The following is a 25,197-nucleotide window of genomic DNA, read 5'->3' as shown; positions in this document are numbered from 1 at the left end:
TGCTGGAAGACCCAGCCACGACCCATTTTTAAGGCCCTGGCGGAGGGAAGGAGGTTGTCACTCAGAATTGTACGGTACATGGCCCCATCCATTCTCCCATTGATGCAGTGAAGTAGTCCTGTGCCCTTAGCAGAGAAACACCCCCAAAACATAACATTTCCACCTCCATGCTTGACAGTGGGGACGGTGTTCTTTGGGTCATAGGCAGCATTTCTCTTCCTCCAAACACGGCGAGTTGAGTTCATGCCAAAGAGCTCAATTTTTGTCTCATCTGACCACAGCACCTTCTCCCAATCACTCTCGGCATCATCCAGGTGTTCACTGGCAAACTTCAGACGGGCCGTCACATGTGCCTTCCGGAGCAGGGGGACCTTGCGGGCACTGCAGGATTGCAATCCGTTATGTCGTAATGTGTTACCAATGGTTTTCGTGGTGACAGTGGTCCCAGCTGCCTTGAGATCATTGACAAGTTCCCCCCTTGTAGTTGTAGGCTGATTTCTAACCTTCCTCATGATCAAGGATACCCCACGAGGTGAGATTTTGCGTGGAGCCCCAGATCTTTGTCGATTGACAGTCATTTTGTACTTCTTCCATTTTCTTACTATGGCACCAACAGTTGTCTCCTTCTCGCCCAGCGTCTTACTGATGGTTTTGTAGCCCATTCCAGCCTTGTGCAGGTGTATGATCTTGTCCCTGACATCCTTAGACAGCTCCTTGCTCTTGGCCATTTTGTAGAGGTTAGAGTCTGACTGATTCACTGAGTCTGTGGACAGGTGTCTTTCATACAGGTGACCATTGCCGACAGCTGTCTGTCATGCAGGTAACGAGTTGATTTGGAGCATCTACCTGGTCTGTAGGGGCCAGATCTCTTACTGGTTGGTGGGGGATCAAATACTTATTTCCCTCTGCAGAATGCAAATAAATTCATATACTTTCCACAATGTGATTTTCCGGATTTAATTTGTGATGTGCTATCTCTCACTGTTACCAATAACCTACCCTTCAATTATGGGCTGCTCATGTCTTTGTCAGTGGGCAAACTTACAAAATCAGCAAGGGATCAAATACTTATTTCCCCCACTGTAAGTGAAGATGTGCAAGACACGTTGAGCACGGCACTGACACTGGGGTCTCAGAATGAAGTCCCGTTAAAATATCATCATAAACACTTATTAGATACTACAGAGGACATAGATTATAAAAAACGGGCACAAGACTGGTCTGCAGATCTTGGAGTTGAAGTGCCAGATAGTGTAATACAAAACTACTTACTTTCTATATTACAAAACTCCCCATTCACAAGATATTGGGAATTACAATATAAGTTTGCACTCCGTTTGCATGTGTCACCACACAGAGCCCATAAGGCGGGTTTTGGCGCAACTGGACACTGCCCGCGCTGTGCTTCCCCTCAGGCTACTTTGGGACATATGTTCTGGACTTGTTCAAGAGTGCAAAGATTTTGGAAGCAGGTGCTTGGGAAGGTCTGGTCATACTGGAATAGAAAGACAGAGTTGCAACCACTGATGCTGTTTGACGTGTATAGATATGTCAAGCCAGCATTGCCGGGGTATAGAAGATTTTTACAACGCGCAGTACAGATCGGAAAGAAAGTGATATTACATGGCTGGATGGAACAAAAAGACCCTAACATCACCCAATGGAGAGTATTTATGATAGATTTATCCAGACTAGAGCGATGTGCAGTCCGCGACTTAGATTCGGCAGAAGGGAAGCGATTGCTGCAGACCTGGAGCAAATTTTGGAATACGCTACAACCATCAGCAAAGAGACAGTTGTTTGTTTCCTAATCTCTATTTCTCTAGAATATAGATATTAATAGCATCTGTAAGGGGAAGGGGGGCAGTGGGATGATGGGGTGGGAAGAAGGGAAAGGGACTCATAACTGTATAATGTTTGATGACAATGGAAATGATATGTAAGCTTCTCATAAGGACCTGATTGTAAATTTTGCATTTGTTATCAATAAAAATATTGAAACATAAACCAATAGAGACTGTGAACTTTTTATTTTTTTTCCATTGTTTTTTTTTCAGCTTCTTGTAGGAATTCCATCTTAACCAGTCAATTGTCCTTTCAACATTTTCGAAGATCTCATATCCATAAATAAATAAAGGTGAAAGTGCACTGCACACTTTACACTGAAAGAGGCCTTCTATCTAGAGCAGACTAAAGCCCATACATAGTCCACCCCGCTTTTTGTTTCTCTTGACCCAAAAAGAATGGGGTCTGCCACTTGCAAGCATATTCTTTCCAATTAGCTAGTAGACTGTTTCTTTCTCTTATGCCCAGGTTGGCCTATCCCTTAAGGGTCATATCATGGCTCATAACATCAGAGCCATGGTTGCATTAGCCTACTTGAGATTATCCTATATTGAATATATTGAAGAAATCTGCAGGGCTGCAACATGTTGTTTAATCCACACATTCACATATCCTTATTGTTTGGAACAGGACTCCCAACACAACAGTTGATTTGGTCATATGGTCCTTCAGAATCTATTTGGGGTCTGGAATCCAACTGTACCCTTCTAGGCCCATTCTTTTCTGTTCCAGACTACCTTCCAAAATAAAAACTATTACAAGTTCTTTTTTGCTAGTTCCCATTAGGTTTTTGTTTTGTTTTTAAATCCTTGTGGGTTGCAGGGTCTTCTGTGTATTAAGGGCTTTTTTTTTTGTTTGTTTTGTTTTTGAAGGTACTCTGTAGCTTAGGGAGTCTGAGATACCCTGCTTGTCCTCAGAGAAAGTGAACTTATTTACCTAGAACAGATGTTATCAGAGGGTAGCAAGATAAATAGCCTTACATATCTTCCCACCTTCTTTGGAGCTGTATTCAGTAAGCTATATGTATGACTGGCCAGGTCTTGTGTGACAGCAGCAGACAGGAAGGCACCTGCATGTGCGGTACAGTGCCCTCAAAAGATTTTTGTGAATAAGATGTTGTGTTCCTACATATGTTCTGTCGGATGTTACCCAGATGTAAGGCTATGCATTCTGCTGTCCTCAGAGAGCACCTGCTACAGGTGAGTAACTTTGCTTTATACAGCATATAGTTTACACTTCCAGACCTTACACTACCAATAAAACATATATTTTCAACTGTTGAAGAAAATCAAATAGCCAAATATAGTAGTGCGAACCAGAGAAACCAGGATTGAAATTCCCTTCTCTTACTGACGCTCTCTGTGACCTTGAATAAATCACTTCCTCCCTCATTGCCTCAGGTGCAACCTAAATGTAAGTCCTCTTGAATAGGGAAATCTCGCATGCATGAATGTAATTGCCTTGAACTCTGATTTGGAAAATATAAATCCAAATTCTGTTGTCAATATTTACTCTTGTTTCCATTCAGATCTGATTTGAGAGGGTTTGGGAGCGTCAAGGCTGCTGAATATATGTGCGGGATGAGAAGGCAGCAAGATGAAGTAAAATTGTCAGAGCGGCTGTGTTTTGCTATGTTTGCTTTTATTTTTCAGAAAACCTGCTAGCAGATGACGAAAAACCTTTATTTGGATCCCTGCAAAACAGACAGGTATAATCCACAGGAGAACAACTCTACAACCCCAAGCATGCGATTTCCTATCATCTTTCTTAGTTATCTTTTATATGTTAACTTGTGTTGCCATCCATCTATAGATTTAAATTTGAAGTGAGTGAATATTTTTGTTCAACTTAGTTGTAGAAATTTTAAAAAAACACTTACGCAGTTAACAGTGAGTTGGCTATTTAAGCTGCTAAACAGCCCAAATTATCCTTTTTAAATTGGGTCATGATCTGCAGTGTTCTTGAGGCGGGTGGGAATAAGTTATCTGGTTACAGTGCTGTTCAGACGCTTGCCAGATAACTTATTCATCCAGGTTGGATTGCACAACACAAATAACTAACTGTTTGAAGTTATGAGGATAGTTTTATAACAGGTCACCTAGGCCAGAAGGTGATGCAGGCACTTACAGTATTTGTAGCCTATTTCCTAAAGACAAATAGGCATCCCCACATATGTGCTTTTTCAGCAATTCTACTTGGACAGATAGGGTCACTGAAAATATGTAATCGATTTAACTTTATGCAGTCTTCGTGCTGCTGAACTTTGGCATCAAGATGTTTTTGTATCACAAATGTAATTCTTTTGTCTTCATTAACTAAGCCATGTACTAGAATTCAAGGTTTTTGATCCAGTTGGAGTTTAAATCTGATTCTTATGCCATCCTCTGTATTTGAGTAAAGGATGGCTGACTTTAATAAAACATGCAGGTGTCTCTTGGTTTCTCCCACCTACCCTGAGTCAGTCATTTTCCCTGCCCTTCTTCTTTTAATTCATGCCCTTCCTCCCACATTTCACCTCTCCAAACGTACCAGGGAAAGTGCACAGTCTTATTCTAGACATGGCAATAATAGGCTTTGATCACAATGTCTTTTTCCTGTGGTTTGTTGGTTTTTTTTTTTTCCCTAACACTCTTTCTAGGGATTCCTGTCCATTACATATTTCTTCTCTCTCCATGGCCACCATTCATTCCCCCCTCTGCCTCCTTATCCATCCTGTCCAGCATCTACCCTCTGTGCCCTTGGACCTGTCATCCCCATATTTCAGCATCTACTCTTAGTATCCCTATCTTACCCTTTCCCTCCTCCCGTGTCTAACATGAATCCTCTGTGCCCTGTATATATGTAAACCGCTTTGAATGTAGTTGCAAAATACCACAGAATGGCGGTATATCAAGTACCATTTCCCTTTCTCCCTGTCCCCCTCTTTTTCAGCGTCACCCCCTTATCCCCTATCCCTTGCCCATCCAGCATCACCTCTCTGTGCTGCCTTCTCCATGCCTAGCATTTCTGTTTTCCCTCTCTTCTCTACCTCCCTCTCACCCCCCAACCCCAGGGATAGCATCTCACCCCCACCACCACTGGGTCCAGTCTCTCTTTATATCTCCCTTCTCTGCAGGTCCACCACCCCTCCCCCAAAGATTCTCAAATGTTGTTTTCCATTGATTGTAGTGGCAGCAGTTAAGCTTTCTCCAGCTGGTCATGGGGCCTTCCCTCAGCTGTGTCCTGCCCGTTCAGAATTGAAGTTGCATCAGAGGAAGCAGAGGGAAAGCTCAAAAGGCAGCCTGTCTTAGTTTTTTATTTATTTTTTATTTTTGCTACATTTGTACCCCGCGCTTTCCCACTCATGGCAGGCTCAATGCGGCTTACATGGGGCAATGGAGGGTTAGGTGACTTGCCCAGAATCACAAGGAGCTGCCTGTGCCTGAAGTGGGAATCGAACTCAGTTCCTCAGTTCCCCAGGACCAAAGTCCACCACCCTAACCACTAGGCCACTCCTCACAGGCACTGCTAGCAACAGAAGGCAAATTTTGACAACTGTATGGGGGGAAGGGAGAAGGATATCGGAGGAGGGAGAGGGAGAGACCATATCAGGGGGAGAGGGAGAGATGCTGGGTCCAAGGGGAGAGAGAGAGAGAACAGACCGGGGCAACACTGGATCCACAGAGGGAGCTTGACTTGCAGAGGGGAGATAGATAGATAGAAAGAAACCAGATCAAGGGCGGGTGAAGAGACGGGGAAAGATGCCAGACCCACAGGAATGATAGAAAGGAAAGGGAGTACTTGAGAAAAAAGGAAGCCATTTTTTACCTGTATCAAAGTAAAAGTGCTGAAAATTGGTTACTTCATTGCAAGTAAATGTTCTAATAGTTACAAGTAAAAGTAACAAAACTTTTACATAAGTATAGTAACATGTTACTTTTACTTAATTATTATACAACACTGACTCTGCATGTATGTATGTATGTATGTATGTATATCACAACTCAACGCTCATCTCTGTTTAAGCTATATGCCCCTGTAGACACCTACTCATAGATCACTTAAAAGAAGGTGCTATCTTTTGGTGTGCCTGCTTCTTAAATGTGTTCACCTATTTTCCATGTATAAAAAATGCTTTATATGCATGTTTTATAAAATTACCCCATATGCATAATTTTTCAGCACAATTATATGTGAAGAAAAAGTGAAGTTACACACCTCTATTCAGTGTTCTTTGTGGACTGTAGGATCCAACAACCATATGTGTGGGTTTTTATCAGCACTTGATAGAGCTGAACTGATCCTTTGATTCAGACCTCAGAAACCTCTAAAAAGGTTTCTATGCATATTTTGTTTTCTATTTTGATTTGAAAAGTGATATATTAAAATCTAATAAATCATAGAGTTCCCACTCAGTAGCCCTTTTCAGACTGCTTTGATAGAGAGCTGCACTTCACAATTTTCTTTATTCTTCTTTTTGCAACCAGTGGCAAATTTTGTGGCAGATATAGGTTTAAGCACAGTAGTGCTTCAAAAACATTTGTCCAGGTTGCTTTCCTCAAATGTCTTTCTTCTGATGATGTGTGCAAGTGTGCTATTAATTTTGTGCTGTGACTTGTAACAAGAGTTCCTTAACTCTGTTGGAGTATGTGCTGTCTGTTCTGCTATAACAAAAAGAAATACAGTCTGCATTGCATATAAACAGGATTATCTTCTGTATAGGAACACCTCTGTTATTTTGATTGTTATAAAAAATTGAGACTGTCAAGTGATTCAGTTCTCCTTAAATGTATTTTTGGTTCTCGACTGCAGTCTAAGGCATGAAGTTTTTGTTGCTTAATATTCAAATGTGGCAGTGGGAAAGAAACTGTAAGTGTGATAAATTGATATGAAATACAGACTGCTTTGTATAGAATCTTAGGATGTGTTCTTATAGTCATCATAAAATTGTGTATGGAGTTGGTAATAAACCTTTTGTAATTCACTGATCCGACAAACTGATGTAATAGCGCCAGAGCTTTCCACAAGAAAAATTTGAATTCTGTTAACTCTAGTGGTTCAAATGACAAATCCTTGAAGTAAGAGAGGAATAGTTTGAGGTCCCATTGTTCTAGAGGCTTCTTTAATGATGGGCTGAAATGTGAGACCTTTCATAAATCTGTTTACAAAAGATACCTAACAATATAGTGCTTATGTATATAGACATGATATGCTGCGTCAGTTTTACATCTAAGGGGAGGAGCACGGCAAGGGTGCCTGCTATCACCTCTTTTCTCCGAGGACAAGCAGGCTGCTTGTTCTCACTGATGGGTTGACGTCCACGGCAGCCCCCTCCATCGGAATCTTCACTAGCAAAGGCCTTTGCTAGTCCTCGCGCGCACATGCGCACCGCGCATGCGCGGCCGTCTTCCCGCCCGAAATCGGCTCGAGCCGGCCAGTCTTCTTTTGTCCGCGCTCGGTACGGTCGTGTTGCGCCGTTCGTGCCCCGGAGAGTCGACCTCGCGCGTCCTTTTCGACGTGTTTTTTTTTTCCTCTTTTCTTCGTGAAAGAGTCGGGAAGTGCTTCGGAAGTGCTCCGGAAGACCCTTTCGGGTTTTCTGCCCTTCCCGTAGTTTCAAAGTTTTTGCCCCGTAAGTTTTCTTTCGTCGTCGGGGTAGGCCTCATTTTGGCCTCGGTCGAGATTTTTCTCCCTTCAAGTTTTGGTGCTCTTTTTCGCCATTTCGGCTTTTGATTTCGCCGGCGTGATTTTTCCGCCCATGACATCGAAGCCTGCCAGCGGCTTCAAGAACTGCATCCTGTGCGCCCGGGTAATCTCGCTCACTGATAGGCACTCGTCGTGTCTTCAGTGTCTGGGGGCCGAGCACCGTCCTCAGAACTGTAGTCTGTGTTCCCTGTTACAAAGGCGGACTCAGGTAGCGAGATTGGCCCAGTCGAACGTTTTGTTCTCGGGCTCTTCGTCGGCATCGGCACCGGGGGCATCGAGTGCATCGACGTCGTCAGCGTCAAGACCTTCTTCCTCGGCTGCTAGTGTATCGGGTGCATCGAGGCATCGAGTCTCTGCATCGGCGCTGAGGCATCGGGCGACTGCATCGACGTCGGTGGTACCGGGACCTCGTCTGCTGATGTCGTCGGACGGTGGTGCATCATCTGGAGTGCAGGTGAGGGCTGTCCATTCCCCTGCTGGTGGCGGTGAGCCTTCGGGTGGGTCTCCCCCTACCCTGAGGGCTCCTGCGGTACAGCCCCCCCGAGACCGACCTCCTTTGGCCTCGGCCCCGAGGAAGCGACGGCTGGATTCTACGTCCTCCTTGTCGGTGCCGGGGAGCTCCGGTGACATGCTTCGGAAGAAGTCGAAGAAGCATCGACACCGGTCTCCTCCCCGCGTCGGCACCGAGAGCTCTGGGTCGCCGAGGGAGTCGGCACCCAGCAGGCATCGGCACCGAGAGGACCGCTCACCCTCTGTTCAGGAGGTGTCGATGCGCTCCACTCTGGACAGCCCGGAACAGCCTCCACGCCCGGAACAGGTTCTGACGTCGACGCCTGCATCGACCTCTCTGCCTTTCTCTGCAGCCGCTCTGAACGAGAGCCTCCGGGCCGTTCTCCCAGAGATTCTGGGAGAGCTGTTGCGCCCTACCCCTCCGGTACCGGCGGTGCTTGCGCCTCCGGTACCGTCGAGCGTGGCGCCGACTGGCCCATCGCCCGGGGTGAGGTCCCCGACGTCGGTACCGCGTGCGGTGCGGACTGCGGCCACCTCCCAGGAGGGCTCCCCGACTTAGTCGGCGGAGGGAGCTTCGCCGATGCGGGCGAGGGAGTCTACCTCTCGACGCCACCATCGTGGACGTGGCTCCACGGAGTCGAGCCGGGCGAGGTTGCAGACACAGGTTCGTGAACTTGTGTCTGACACCGAAGGTGAGGCCTCGTGGGAGGAAGAGGAAGACCCCAGATATTTCTCTGACGAGGAGTCTGAGGGTCTTCCTTCTGATCCCACTCCCTCCCCTGAAAGACAGCTTTCTCCTCCTGAGAGTCTGTCTTTCGCTTCCTTTGTCCGGGAGATGTCTACGGCCATCCCCTTCCCGGTGGTTGTGGAGGACGAGCCCAGGGCTGAAATGTTTGAGCTCCTGGACTATCCTTCTCCACCTAAGGAAGCGTCCACAGTACCCATGCACCATGTCCTCAAAAAGACATTGCTGGCGAACTGGACAAAACCATTAACTAATCCCCACATCCCCAAGAAAATTGAGTCCCAATACCGAATCCATGGGGACCCAGAGCTGATGCGCACTCAGTTGCCTCACGACTCTGGAGTTGTGGATTTGGCCCTAAAGAAGGCTAAGAGTTCTAGGGAGCATGCTTCGGCGCCCCCGGGCAAAGACCCTAGGACCTTAGACTCCTTTGGGAGGAAGGCCTACCATTCTTCTATGCTCGTGGCCAAAATCCAGTCTTACCAGCTCTACACGAGCATACACATGCGGAACAATGTGCGGCAGTTGGCGGGCTTGGTTGATGCTCTCCCCCCTGAGCAAGCCAAGCCTTTTCAGGAGGTGGTCACGCAGCTGAAGGCGTGCAGAAAATTCCTGGCCAGAGGGGTGTATGACACCTTTGATGTTGCGTCCAGGGCCGCTGCTCAAGGTGTGGTGATGCGCAGGCTCTCATGGCTGCGTGCCGCCGACCTGGAGAATAGACTCCAGCAGCGGATTGCGGACTCGCCTTGCCGTGCGGACAACATTTTTGGAGAGAAAGTCGAACAGGTGGTAGAGCATCTCCACCAGCGGGACACCGCATTCGACAAGTTCTCCCGCCGGCAGCCTTCAGCATCTACCTCTACAGGTAGAAGATTTTTCGGGGGAAGGAAGACTGTTCCCTACTCTTCTGGCAAGCGTAGGTACAATCCTCCTTCTCGACAGCCTGCGGCCCAGGCTAAGCCCCAGCGCGCTCGCTCTCGTCAGCAGCGTGCGCCTCAGCAAGGCCCCTCGGCTCCCCAGCAAAAGCAAGGGGCGAGCTTTTGACTGGCTTCAGCAGAGCATAGCCGAAGTCCAAGTGTCAGTGCCGGGCGACCTGCCAGTCGGAGGGAGGTTGAAAGCTTTTCACCAAAGGTGGCCTCTCATAACCTCCGATCAGTGGGTTCTTCAAATAGTCCGGCAAGGATACACCCTCAATTTGGCTTCAAAACCTCCAAATTGTCCACCGGGAGCTCAGTCTTACAGCTTCCAACACAAGCAGGTACTTGCAGAGGAACTCTCCGCCCTTCTCAGCGCCAATGCGGTCGAGCCCGTGCCATCCGGGCAAGAAGGGCTGGGATTCTATTCCAGGTACTTCCTTGTGGAAAAGAAAACAGGGGGGATGCGTCCCATCCTAGACCTAAGGGCCCTGAACAAATATCTCGTAAAAGAAAAGTTCAGGATGCTTTCCCTGGGCACCCTTCTTCCCATGATTCAGGAAAAAGATTGGCTATGCTCTCTGGACTTGAAGGACGCCTATACGCACATCCCGATACTGCCAGCTCACAGACAGTATCTGCGATTTCAGCTGGGCACACGTCACTTCCAGTACTGTGTGCTACCCTTTGGGCTCGCCTCTGCGCCCAGGGTGTTCACAAAGTGCTTGGCTGTAGTAGCAGCGGCACTTCGTAGGCTGGGGGTGCACGTGTTCCCATATCTCGACGATTGGCTGGTGAAGAACACATCCGAGGCAGGAGCCATGCAGTCCATGCAGATGACTATTCGCCTCCTGGAGCTACTGGGGTTTGTGATAAATTATCCAAAGTCCCACCTTCTCCCAGTGCAGAAACTCGAATTCATAGGAGCTCTGCTTGATTCTCGGACGGCTCGCGCCTATCTTCCAGAGGCGAGAGCCAACAACTTGTTGTCCCTCGTCTCGCGGGTGCGAGCGTCCCAGCAGATCACAGCTCGGCAGATGTTGAGATTGCTGGGCCACATGGCCTCCACAGTTCATGTGACTCCCATGGCCCGTCTTCACATGAGATCTGCTCAATGGACCCTAGCCTCCCAGTGGTATCAGGCTGCTGGGGGTCTAGAAGACGTGATCCACCTGTCCACGAGTTTTCTCAAATCCCTGTATTGGTGGACGATTTGGTCCAATTTGACTCTGGGACGTCCTTTCCAAATTTCTCAGCCACAAAAAGTGCTGACCACGGATGCGTCTCTCCTGGGTTGGGGAGCTCATGTCGATGGGCTTCACACCCAAGGAAGCTGGTCCCTCCAGGAACGCAATCTGCAGATCAATCTTCTGGAGTTGCGAGCGATCTGGAACGCTCTGAAGGCTTTCAGAGATCGGCTGTCCCACCAAATTATCCAAATTCAGACAGACAACCAGGTTGCCATGTATTACGTCAACAAGCAGGGGGGCACCGGATCTCGCCCCCTGTGTCAGGAAGCCGTCAGCATGTGGCTCTGGGCTCGCCGTCACGGTATGGTGCTCCAAGCCACATATCTGGCAGGCGTAAACAACAGTCTGGCCGACAGGTTGAGCAGGATTATGCAACCTCACGAGTGGTCGCTCAATTCTCGTGTGGTGCGACAGATCTTCCAGGTGTGGGGCACCCCCCTGGTGGATCTCTTCGCATCTCGAGCCAACCACAAAGTCCCTCAGTTCTGTTCCAGGCTTCAGGCCCACGGCAGACTGGCATCGGATGCCTTCCTCCTGGACTGGGGGGAGGGTCTGCTGTATGCTTATCCTCCCATACCTCTGGTGGGGAAGACTTTGTTGAAACTCAAGCAAGACCGAGGCACCATGATTCTGATTGCTCCTTTTTGGCCGCGTCAGATCTGGTTCCCTCTTCTGGAGTTGTCCTCCGAAGAACCGTGGAGATTGGAGTGTTTTCCGACCCTCATCACACAGGACGAAGGGGCGCTTCTGCATCCCAACCTCCGGTCCCTGGCTCTCATGGCCTGGATGTTGAGAGCGTAGACTTTGCCTCTTTGGGTCTGTCAGAGGGTGTCTCCCGCATCTTGCTTGCTTCCAGGAAAGATTCCACTAAGAGGAGTTACTTCTTTCTATGGAGGAGGTTTGCCGTCTGGTGTGACAGCAAGGCCCTAGATCCTCGCTCTTGTCCTACACAGACCCTGCTTGAATACCTTCTGCACTTGTCCGAGTCTGGTCTCAAGACCAACTCTGTAAGGGTTCACCTTAGTGCAATCAGTGCATACCATTACCGTGTGGAAGGTAAGCCGATCTCAGGACAGCCTTTAGTTGTTCGCTTCATGAGAGGTTTGCTTTTGTCAAAGCCCCCTGTCAAGCCTCCTACAGTGTCATGGGATCTCAATGTCGTTCTCACCCAGCTGATGAAACCTCCTTTTGAGCCACTGAATTCCTGCCATCTGAAGTACTTGACCTGGAAGGTCATTTTCTTGGTGGCAGTTACTTCAGCTCGTAGAGTCAGTGAGCTTCAGGCCCTGGTAGCCCAGGCCCCTTACACCAAATTTCATCATAACAGAGTAGTCCTCCGCACTCACCCTAAGTTCTTGCCAAAGGTTGTGTCGGAGTTCCATCTTAACCAGTCAATTGTCTTGCCAACATTCTTTCCCCGTCCTCATTCCTGCCCTGCTGAACGTCAGCTGCACACATTGGACTGCAAGAGAGCATTGGCCTTCTATCTGGAGCGGACACAGCCCAACAGACAGTCCGCCCAATTGTTTGTTTCTTTTGATCCCAATAGGAGGGGAGTGGCTGTGGGGAAACGCACCATATCCAATTGGCTAGCAGATTGCATTTCCTTCACTTACGCCCAGGCTGGGCTGGCTCTTTAGGGTCATGTCACGGCTCATAATGTTAGAGCCATGGCTGCGTCGGTAGCCCACTTGAAGTCAGCCACTATTGAAGAGATTTGCAAAGCTGCGACGTGGTCATCTGTCCACACATTTACATCTCATTACTGCCTGCAGCAGGATAACCGACGCGACAGTCGGTTCGGGCAGTCAGTTCTTCAGAACCTGTTTGGGCTTTAGGATCCAACTCCACCCCCCGAGGGCCCTGTTTGTTCTGTTCCAGGCTGCACTCTCAGTTAGTTGGTAAATTTTTTAGGTCAATCTCAGTTATGTCCTCGCCGTTGCGAGGCCCAATTGACCATGGTTGTTGTTTTGAGTGAGCCTGGGGGCTAGGGATACCCCATCAGTGAGAACAAGCAGCCTGCTTGTCCTCGGAGAAAGCGAATGCTACATACCTGTAGAAGGTATTCTCCGAGGACAGCAGGCTGATTGTTCTCACAAACCCGCCCGCCTCCCCTTTGGAGTTGTGTCTTCCCTTGTATTGTCTTGCTACATACTGGACTGGCTGGCTCGAGCCGGTTTCGGGCGGGAAGACGGCCGCGCGGTGCGCATGGGCGCGCGAGGACTAGCAAAGGCCTTTGCTAGTGAAGATTCCGATGGAGGGGGCTGCCGTGGACGTCAACCCATCAGTGAGAACAATCAGCCTGCTGTCCTCGGAGAATACCTTCTACAGGTATGTAGCATTCGCTTTATTTGTCCTCACGCTTGAACCGCTGGCTGCTAAAATACGACAAGACCGGAAGCTGAAGGAGGTGTATGTAGGTGGGACGGAATACCGTATAAATTTATTTGCTGACGATATTCTGTTGCTGCTTGACAATGCGTCCACAGGTATTTTTTCAGTAATGGGAATTATAGAGGAATTTGGAGCCTTTTCCAGCCTTAGTATCAACTTTGGTAAGTCGGAGGCATTGGCAATCAGCAATCCATGTGTAAGTGTGCGGGTGCCCGATTTCCCTCTGATCTGGGCTGGGGTTGGAATTAAGTATTTGGGAGTGTACCTAAGTGCAGATACATCATGGGTGTACAAAAAGAATGTCATTGAGAGGTTAGAGGATATTAAGAGGTTATAGTAACATAGTAGATAACGGCAGAAAAAAGACCTGCACGGTCCATCCAGTCTGCCCAACAAGACAACTCATGTGTGCTACTTTTTGTGTATACCCTACTTTGAGTTGTACCTGTGCTCTTCAGGGCACAGACCGTATAAGTCTGCCCAGCACTATCCCTGCCTCCCAACCTCCAGTTCTGCCTCCCACCACCGGCTCTGGCACAGACCGCATAAGTCTGCCCAGCACTATCCCTGCCTCCCACCACCGGCTCTGGCACGGACCGTATAAGTCTGCCCAGCACTATCCCTGCCTCCCAACCTCCAGCCCCGCCTCCCACTACCGGCTCTGCTATCCAATCTCAGTTAAGCTCCTGAGGATCCATTCCTTCTGAACAGGATTCCTTTATGTTTATCCCACGCATGTTTGAATTCCGTTACCGTTTTCATCTCCACCACCTCCCAGGGGAGGGCATTCCAAGCATCCACCACTCTCTCCGTGAAGAAATACTTCCTGACATTTTTCTTGAGTCTGCCCCTCTTCAATCTCATTTCATGTCCTCTCGTTCTACCGCCTTCGTATCTCCGGAAAAGGTTTGTTTGCGGATTAATACCTTTCAAATATTTGAACGTCTGTATCATATCACCCCTGTTTCTCCTTCCTCCAGGGTATACATGTTCAGGTCAGTAAGTCTCTCCTCATACGTCTTGTAACGCAAATCCCATACCATTCTCGTAGCTTTTCTTCGCACCGCTTCGATTCTTTTTACATCCTTAGCAAGATATGGGCTCCAAAACTGAACACAGTACTCCAAATGGGGCCTCACCAACGACTTATACAGGGGCATCAACACTCCCTTTCTTCTGCTGGTCACATCTCTCTATGTACAGCCCAACAACCTTCTAGGTACAGCCACCGCCTTGTCACACTGTTTCGTCGCCTTCAAATCCTCAGATACTATCACCCCAAGATCCCTCTCCCAGTCCGTACCTATTGGACTCTCGCCGCCAAACACATACGTCTCCCGTGGATTTCTATTCCCTAAGTGCATCACTTTGCATTTCTTGGCATTGAATTTTAATTTATACTCACTAAAGACTCCAGAACTTATAAACAAACTATTACTTTATTAACAATAAATATCAATCACTCACACTCAATTGCATACATAATAGTGCATTATCTCACTTAGACATCCACACGTTACCGCCATCCATACAGAGGTGTAGTGACAATATGAAACTGTCAAAATTAACCTCAACAATGATACACCAAATAATACATAAATTCTATTATGATGCTAAATAATCAATCACTGCTTGCATTGTGTATATAGGTTCTATAAATAGAAACCCGCGTATAGTCTTATGTCCATTAATCCGTTATAGCATCAATGATTTTATGTACATCCAAACAGGCGCGTGAAGGATTGGACAGTTCCACCTTCCGCAAAGATGTTTCTTGTTGAGAAAAAAATGTCACTGAAAATGCTTAAAATCCACAAATAATGGTGGCAAGGAACGTGTGTCCAAGTTTGAAAACATCAACTTGCCGGTTCCTCAATGCTGATCGGCATTTCGTCTCCTTCGTCAGGAGGAACCACAATAATAATACTGTGTCAGGCTGCACGCCGAGTGGGGATCGGCCGGACTTCCGCCTTGGGATCACACCACCGGAAACTATCCCAAGGCGGAAGTCCGGCCGATCCCCACTCGGCGTGCAGCCTGACACAGTATTATTATTGTGGTTCCTCCTGACGAAGGAGACGAAATGCCGATCAGCATTGAGGAACCGGCAAGTTGATGTTTTCAAACTTGGACACACGTTCCTTGCCACCATTATTTGTGGATTTTAAGCATTTTCAGTGACATTTTTCTCTCAAGAAGAAACATCTTTGCGGAAGGTGGAACTGTCCAATCCTTCACGCGCCTGTTTGGATGTACATAAAATCATTGATGCTATAATGGATTAATGGACATAAGACTATACGTGGGTTTCTATTTATAGAACCTATATACACAATGCAAGCAGTGATTGATTATTTAGCATCATAATAGAATTTATGTATTATTTGGTGTATCATTGTTGAGGTTAATTTTGACAGTTTCATATTGTCACTACACCTCTGTATGGATGGCGGTAACGTGTGGATGTCTAAGTGAGATAATGCACTATTATGTATGCAATTGAGTGTGAGTGATTGATATTTATTGTTAATAAAGTAATAGTTTGTTTATAAGTTCTGGAGTCTTTAGTGAGTATATATTAGAACTGACTCTGGTTTTTCTACACAAAAAATCCCTATAGTATATTAGTTATTGAATTTTAATTGCCAAACCTTAGACCATTCTTCTAGCTTCTTCAGATCCTTTTTCATGTTTTCCACTCCCTCCCGGGTGTCCTCTCTGTTACAGATCTTAGTATCATCCGCAAATAGGCAAACTTTACCTTCTAACCCTTCGGCAAGGTCGCTCACAAATATATTGAACAGAATCAGCCCCAGCACCGATCCTTGAGGCACTCCACTACTCACCTTTCCCTCCTCCGAGCTAACTCCATTCACCACCACTCTCTGGCGTCTGTCCGTCCACCAGTTCCTAATCCAGTTCACCACTTTGGGTCCTGTCTTCAGCCCATCCAGTTTATTTAAAAGCCTTCTGTGGGGAACCGTGTCAAAAGCTTTGCTGAAATCTAAGTAGATTATGTCCATAGTTCGTCCCTGATTCAATTCTTCTGTCACCCAATCAAAGAACTCAATGAGATTCGTTTGGCATGATTTCCCTTTGGTAAAACCATGTTGTCTGGGATCTTGCAACTGATTGGCTTCCAGGAAATTCACTATCCTTTCCTTCAGCATCGCTTCCATTACTTTTCCAATAACCGAAGTGAGGCTTACCAGCCTGTAGTTTCCAGCTACTTCCCTATCACCACTTTTGTGAAGAGGGACCACCTCCGCCGTTCTCCAATCCCTCGGAACCTCTCCTGTCTCCAAGGATTTATTAAACAAATCTTTAAGAGGACCCGCCAGAACCTCTCTGAGCTCCCTTAATATCCTGGGGTGGATCCCGTCCGGTCCCATGGCTTTGTCCACCTTTAGCTTTACAAGTTGTTCATACGCACTCTCTTCTGTAAATGATGCTGTATCCACTCCATTTTCATTTGTACTTTTTCCAGTCCATCGCGGTCCTGCTCCAGGATTTTCTTCTGTGAAAACAGAACAAAAGTATCTATTTAGCAAATTTGCTTTTTCTTCATCACTATCTACATAGAGGTTCGCAGTATCTTTTAGTCTCACAATTCCCTTTTTAGTCATTCTCCTTTCACTAATATATCTGAAGAAATTTTTGTCACCCCTCCTTACATTTCTAGCCATTTGTTCTTCCGCTTGCACTTTCGCCAGACGTATCTCTCTCTTGGCTTCTTTCAGTTTCCTCCAGTATTCCTTCCCGTGTTCCTGTTCTTGAGTTTTTGTGTATTTCTGGAACGCCAACTCTTTAGCCTTTATTTTCTCAGCCACTTGTTTGGAGAACCATATCGGTTTCCTTTTTCTCTTGCTTTTATTTACTTTCCTTACATAAAGGTTTGTGGCCCTATTTATAGCTTCTTTCAGCCTGGACCACTGTCCTTCCACTTCTTGTACTTCCTCCCAGCCCATCAGCTCCTTCCTCAGGTATTCCCCCATTTTAGTAAAGTCAGCACGCTTGAAATCCAGGGCTTTGAGTTTTGAGTGGCTGCCCTGCACTACAGCAGTCATATCAAACCAAACCGCTTGATGGTCACTGCTGCCCAGGTGGGCACCCACTCGGACATTTGACACGCTATCCCCATTTGTGAGCACCAGATCCAGCGTCGCTCCCTCCCTCGTGGGTTCCGTCACCATTTGTCTGAGCAAAACACTTTGGAAAGCGTCCACGATCTGTCTACTTCTCTCCGATTCCGCCGACGGAACCTTCCAATCTACATCTGGCAGATTGAAATCTCCCAGCAACAGCACCTTCCTCTTCTTTCCTAACTTTTGAATATCCACGATCAGATCCCTATCTAGTTCTTCCAGTTGTGTCGGGGGTTTGTAGACAACACCCACGTGGACTGAGGTTCTGTCATCTCTTTTTAAGGTGATCTATATCGCTTCTTCTTTTCCCCAGGGTCCCTGTCATTTCAGTCGCTGTGATATCATTTCTCACATACAGAGCTACTCCTCCACCTTTACGACCCTCTCTATCCTTCCTTAATAGATTATAGCCTGGTATTTTTGCATCCCATTCATGGGAACCATTTAGCCACGTCTCTGTGATTGCAACAACGTCTAAGTCTGCCTCCACCATCAGGGCTTGAAGGTCATGTTGGAAGTGGAAAGATCTTCCACATCGATTCGCAGGGCAAGTATTTGTGGCAAGCAAATTGGTCCTGGCAGCAGCATGGAAACAACCATCACTACCTGGTCTTGGAAAAGTTCTGCAGAAGCTAGACTATGTCAATCTGATGTCAAAGCTTACAGCATTGCGAACTGGTCGACTAGTACAACACCAAAAAATTTGGAAGCCATATGAACAATGGAAAGCCTCACATCAACTCTCTGATCAATAAGGCATATAGGGAAAAATGGGAAAGACTGTTTGTTGTCTATTAAGGAGATGGGGGGAGGGGGGGTGGGAGGGGGGAGGGACTTGGGGGGAATAACCATGTTATATGATAAATGAGAGTGTTCAAGAAGGTTTGGCTAGCAATTATGATTTATTAGCAATGTGTTATATATTGTTAACTTTATATATGAAAATAATAAAATAAATGGTTAAAAAAAAAAAAAAAAGAAAGATCTTCCGATTAATTTTATGGGTAGAGTAGCACTGGTGAAAATGATCTTGTTGCCCAAGATCATATATTCGTTACAGATGGTACCATTGTGGATACGTAGGAAATAAGAAAACCAATATAGAAGTATTGTTATCATCGTTTATTTGGCACTCAAAGTGACCCAGAATAGCATTTACTAAATTATCATTGGACAGAACGCAGGGGGGGCTGCGGTTACCGGATATTAGGGCACATAATGTGGCAGCGCTGTTGTGATGGATCCATAAGATGTACACAGGGGCTGAGTTTTATGCACCGGCTGCATTTTGGGCGAGCTGGTGTAGGCCGCTAGACCCTTTTGTGGTGTTAGAAGCTGGAAACATTTCTGGATGGAGAGAGAGTGGGCTAAATCTCTATTGGATAGCGATAAGGAAAGCCTGGAAGTGGTGGAGAGATCTAGGCGGTACTCACAAGGGGGCAGGGCCCTTTTTGCCTCTGACAGGTAACATAGATTTCCCGGCGGGAATGGGGGAATCAGTCTTTAAAAGGTGGAGAGAAAGCAGGTGTAATTATAAAGGGGATTTACGGCAAGTGGGAGGGCCACAATTCCCCTCTTTTGAACAAGTGAAGCACGCTTGGAATGTCCCTAACTCTCAGTTTTTTGCGTTTTTACAGGTTAGGGATTATGTGTTAACGATTGAGAGGAAGAAAGGAAAGCACATGATCTTTGGGAAATGTGATAACTTATTTTTACAGCTTCCAGCTAATTTAAATAGATTGGCGCAATGGCATCAGATAATCAGGAACAATAAGAAGGCCGAGTACCTGCAGCATTTGGCTGCAGTGTGGAGCCGGGACATCAATGACACAGTGACACCAGAGATGTTGGGTGAGTGGTTTTGGGAGCTCAATAGTGTGACGCCCAATGCGGCTTTGCAGGACATCCAGTATCAAGTCTTGCATAGGGTATATATTTCTAAGGAAAAGGGGAAAGTATTGGAATTATGGACTGACAATGTATGTGTCAAATGCCAAGTTCAAGTGGTCATGCTCTTGCACTCCTTTTTGGAGTGCATAACATTGACTGAGCTCTGGACAAGAGCATTGAAACATATAGAGAATATACTACAATGCACATTTGAGTGGTCTTATCTGGTGGTGTATCTGGGTAATTCAGCATGCCTTAGGAAACAACGGTTGAGTGCGGTGCAATGTAAGTTCATATTAGTAGCTACTATGCTTGTTAAAAAATGTATTTTGATGTCTTGAGTGGACAGTAATCCTCCTACAATGAAGGTTTGGTTGAATGTAATGAAAGAAATGGCCAGCTGGATACTGACGACCCTTAGGTTCTCCACAGCGCCAGGGCAGAGGCAGTACAGAGCATTGTGGGAGAGAGTTGCTGATGAACCATTGCTGGAAACCTGACATGAGCTGGGGAAAGGAGAATAGTGCCCCACTTAGGCGGTGGGGGATTGTGTAAATCTGGTTGATAGAAGAAGAAAGGAGGCTTCATATTTATCAGTGTCAGCGGACGGGGACGGGAAGAGGTTGTTCTTTTTCTTTATCTTCTCACGTTAAAAAGAGGAAAATTGGGTCATGAGAGGAAGGCCTCATAAACCACACAGTTGTAAATGCTCGAGTGATGTTTATATAGAGCTGAGCAAATATTTAGATATTGCGTGTTATTCTGAAGTAGTTTGGACATGTGATATTTGGTTTAACACGATTGGATTTGTGATGTTGTTTTTACTCATGACTTAATAAAGATACTTATAAAAAAGGATATAGAGTAGCTGGAAGAATCCTCTGATTGAGCAAATCTTCCATTTAGAAGAGTAGAACTTAACGGTATTCTTCCTAGATGCCAGGATGTTGTCCTGCATCTCATTTGATAAATTAAGGCCTTCTAATGACATTTTTTAACCCTCCAGGCTGACAGAGCATGGGATCAAAGGCTGGGATAAAGCAGTTTGCCATCTTACTAAATGATAAGATATGGGTAAGTTGGGAACATCACATGAGGTGTTAGGATGAGATGCAGGAGATAAGGAAAGTCTTGGCAAATGAGGCACAACTAGAATGAGATGCATTGAATCTGCGTACTTTTTGAAGTTTTCAGGATATTTACAGAACTTAGTGGAAGGCATAAAACACCCCATGCTTCCATAATATTGCAAAAAGGTCTTCTGACAAGCAGTTATTGCTGGGATGGCAAGAACAGAAGGCTGAACCTGTTCTGTTCTCCTTTGCAAAGAGATCCACTTGAGGGTGACCCCAAAATTGAAATAAATGCTGAATTACCTTCATGTGTATTGACAGTTTGTAAAGATCCAGTTGTCAACACATTGTCAACTAGGTCAGTGATTCCCAAACCTGGTCCTGGAGGCACCCCAGCCACAGGTTTTCAGGATATCCACAGTTAGTATTCATGAGAGAGATTTGCATGCACTGCATTCTACCCATCATCTTTGAGAAGAGGAAATACTTGAAAAAAAATCCTGACCTGTTTCTCCTCAGAGAACGTGTTTCGGCCGTAAGGCCTGCGTCAGGGGTCTATAAAATAATGTACATAAAAACACAAATATAATTAAAAACATAAATCACACGATAAAAACTCCAAATGACATTTTGAACATATCAAACCATAAAAAACTCAAAATGGCATTTTTAAACATATTTAAACCATTAGGACAACTTGATAAAAAACAATTAAAATTACAAATATATATATCTCAAATGATGATGACTAAAAATTGTTATGGACATAAATAATATGAATATAGATCAATATCAAAAATTAAAAATTATTACATAGAGACAAATGAGGACAAGACATATAATAAGGTACACTAAAAAGTATAATTCCAAAATAAGGAACATACCAAGTGTTGTCTGAAGTCAAATAGCCTTGTGGATTAGATGAAAAAGATGAAAAACCAACACTGAAAATACTAAAAAAAATTAATTAATTATTTAAAATCAATGTATAAAGTAAGAAATAAATAAATACATACTGCCCATACATTTATATGTATCAAACACTAAATAAAAAGAAGGACTAAGACACAAAATATGAACAGGGATCTCCAAGTTGATTTACATCAAAATATAAAAGTATAAAACATATATATTAATGGTATACAAACTTACTCTTGTTAAATGCCAACGATGTAAAAAAATAAAATAAAATAAATACTTAAGCCAGCTGATATCATAGCCTTGAAAAGAACGGATCAACAAGATAGATCAAAAAAGATCAGATCAAAAACATTTTTTTTATATATATATGTCAGATCAAAAGAAATATATATATATAGATCAAAAACATAATAATGATAAGATCAAAAAAGGTAGATCAGAAAAAATGCCCATATGATATTAACGATAATAAACCGGCAGCTAATGGCTCTTAAACAACTGAAAAACTGAAAATGCGTCTACATACTGTATGAATCTAGTGCAAAATCTCCATAAATAACATGCATGTAAGCTATATAAGCACAACAAATTTCCCAAACGGTGTAGTCGCAACAAAAATGTATATATAAAAGTTCAGAAAAGGCAGGCTCACCGTCTGAAACGTAGCACTGTCCCGGAAACACGAAAGGAAACAAAATGGCGAACATGCCCTCTAAATTTAAACAAAAGCAAGGTACTATGCCGTCAGTGATAGTAGCGTGCCACATCGTGAAATAGATAGAACACAGAACAAGGTCGGAAATGTATATAAAAAATAGTGTAAAAAAGGAAGAAAATAATATGCACGCTACTAAGAAAAATCAAATTAAAAAGATGAAACCAGCGGGCCTCGTGACTGTCAAAACTATGAAATAATCTAATTTTAGAAAGGCAAATCAAAATCGCTGGGGAATGGAGAAACGCACATGTATATATAAAAGAGCTCAATGCGAAATTATATCGTCGTAAGATAAACTAAAAAGAGAAATGAAAAATGAAAAAACTTACCAGGTACAGTGGTGGAAATAAGTATTTGATCCCTTGCTGATTTTGTAAGTTTGCCCACTGACAAAGACATGAGCAGCCCATAATTGAAGGGTAGGTTATTGGTAACAGTGAGAGATAGCACATCACAAATTAAATCCGGAAAATCACATTGTGGAAAGTATATGAATTTATTTGCATTCTGCAGAGGGAAATAAGTATTTAATCCCTCTGGCAAACAAGACCTAATACTTGGTGGCAAAACCCTTGTTGGCAAGCACAGCGGTCAGACGTCTTCTGTAGTTGATGATGAGGTTTGCACACATGTCAGGAGGAATTTTGGTCCACTCCTCTTTGCAGATCATCTCTAAATCATTAAGAGTTCTGGGCTGTCGCTTGGCAACTCGCAGCTTCAGCTCCCTCCATAAGTTTTCAATGGGATTAAGGTCTGGTGACTGGCTAGGCCACTCCATGACCCTAATGTGCTTCTTCCTGAGCCACTCCTTTGTTGCCTTGGCTGTATGTTTTGGGTCATTGTCGTGCTGGAAGACCCAGCCACGACCCATTTTAAGGCCCTGGCGGAGGGAAGGAGGTTGTCACTCAGAATTGTACGGTACATGGCCCCATCCATTCTCCCATTGATGCGGTGAAGTAGTCCTGTGCCCTTAGCAGAGAAACACCCCCAAAACATAACATTTCCACCTCCATGCTTGACAGTGGGGACGGTGTTCTTTGGGTCATAGGCAGCATTTCTCTTCCTCCAAACACGGCGAGTTGAGTTCATGCCAAAGAGCTCAATTTTTGTCTCATCTGACCACAGCACCTTCTCCCAATCACTCTCGGCATCATCCAGGTGTTCACTGGCAAACTTCAGACGGGCCGTCACATGTGCCTTCCGGAGCAGGGGGACCTTGCGGGCACTGCAGGATTGCAATCCGTTATGTCGTAATGTGTTACCAATGGTTTTCGTGGTGACAGTGGTCCCAGCTGCCTTGAGATCATTGACAAGTTCCCCCCTTGTAGTTGTAGGCTGATTTCTAACCTTCCTCATGATCAAGGATACCCCACGAGGTGAGATTTTGCGTGGAGCCCCAGATCTTTGTCGATTGACAGTCATTTTGTACTTCTTCCATTTTCTTACTATGGCACCAACAGTTGTCTCCTTCTCGCCCAGCGTCTTACTGATGGTTTTGTAGCCCATTCCAGCCTTGTGCAGGTGTATGATCTTGTCCCTGACATCCTTAGACAGCTCCTTGCTCTTGGCCATTTTGTAGAGGTTAGAGTCTGACTGATTCACTGAGTCTGTGGACAGGTGTCTTTCATACAGGTGACCATTGCCGACAGCTGTCTGTCATGCAGGTAACGAGTTGATTTGGAGCATCTACCTGGTCTGTAGGGGCCAGATCTCTTACTGGTTGGTGGGGGATCAAATACTTATTTCCCTCTGCAGAATGCAAATAAATTCATATACTTTCCACAATGTGATTTTCCGGATTTAATTTGTGATGTGCTATCTCTCACTGTTACCAATAACCTACCCTTCAATTATGGGCTGCTCATGTCTGTCAGTGGGCAAACTTACAAAATCAGCAAGGGATCAAATACTTATTTCCACCACTGTATAAAGATATGCTGTGCTGCTCTGTCACACGTAACTAACAAGCAAAATTTCAAAAAGGCCCGCGGTAATAAAATAAATAGCGGAAGTGAAAGTGACGTCACTTACCCGTGTGAACAAACTACACTGTTGCTAAGGTAATGAATGCCGTTCGAAAAGGGCTGACACCTACTGGTTTAAGATGATAGGGACAGCTATTGAACCCTTGCAACAGGATAGAAAAAGGGGCTTTAAATCCATAGCTGAGCCTGGATGTATGTACGCGAAATATAAACCATTTTAATATTATCACTCGCTATTAAAGATAAAGGTGAAATAAAAATGATTAACTGTAATCAAATGAATAAACTGTGTAAGGGCATAAAAATATAATAAAAAGCATAAAAAACGTGATGGATAAACAAAATGATTTAAAATAAATGTAAAGAAAAATGGGGAATAAATAATAAAATGTAAATAGAATGGATGATGATTAATGAAAAAATAATGAAAAAATAAATAAAAATAAAAGTGAAAAATAAAAAAGATAATATACAAGTCACATTTCATACATCGGCATGCAAGAGCAAAAAATTGTATAATCATAAAAGGGAATTATAATCATAGAAAAAAATCATAAAAAGAACTGAAATCCGTGTCCATGTTGAGTCCATGCGGTATAACTGTACCCAGTGTATATATAGTTCTTTGTTCCTCCCTCAGTAATTTAACATCTATATTACCGCTTCTCCAAGACATATATATTTTTTTAAACACAAAAAATCTCAAATCTTCAATTGTATGGTTTTTTTCAATCCAATGTGTCACGAGAGGGGCGCTCAGCACCTGCCTTGTTAGGCAACTCCTATGTTCTATGATTCTTGTTTTTATTGCTCTTTTAATGTACAAACCAAATCTGGGCTGACTTTATCTGAGCCAGATAAAGTCAGCCCAGATTTGGTTTGTACATTAAAATATTCACATCTTTCTGGCGGCATCAGAAATATTATTAGGAAACATTGGCATATCCTAGAAACACACACTTGTTTTATGAAACAATTTCCAGTTATTGCACACTCACGCAATCGTAATATTAGAGAATTTTTGGTCCCCTCTACTCTCCCAGAGCCCAGACTCATAAGAGAAGATGGTTTGGGCCATATACCATGTGGGAGATGCTCAGTCTGCAAACATTCACTAACGATCAC

The 25,197-nt window shown here is 44.9% G+C and overlaps 1 protein-coding gene across 1 annotated transcript in view; it reads left to right on the top strand.

Annotated features, from left to right (window-relative positions):
* The window catches only part of UBR1 (ubiquitin protein ligase E3 component n-recognin 1), a 718,041-nt gene that overhangs the window by 537,678 nt on the left and 155,166 nt on the right, over positions 1–25,197 (top strand). The window contains exon 37 of the mRNA XM_030215524.1: positions 3,498–3,553. Within this exon, the coding sequence (XP_030071384.1) occupies positions 3,498–3,553 (56 nt within the window). The remainder of the gene's footprint in view (positions 1–3,497; positions 3,554–25,197) is intronic.

Source organism: Microcaecilia unicolor, chromosome 9 (genome assembly GCF_901765095.1).
Source record: "Microcaecilia unicolor chromosome 9, aMicUni1.1, whole genome shotgun sequence".
In the NCBI taxonomy this organism is placed as follows: domain Eukaryota; kingdom Metazoa; phylum Chordata; class Amphibia; order Gymnophiona; family Siphonopidae; genus Microcaecilia; species Microcaecilia unicolor.
The sequence above is the reverse complement of the archived record's forward strand: the minus strand, read 5'-3'. Positions and strand labels throughout refer to the sequence as shown.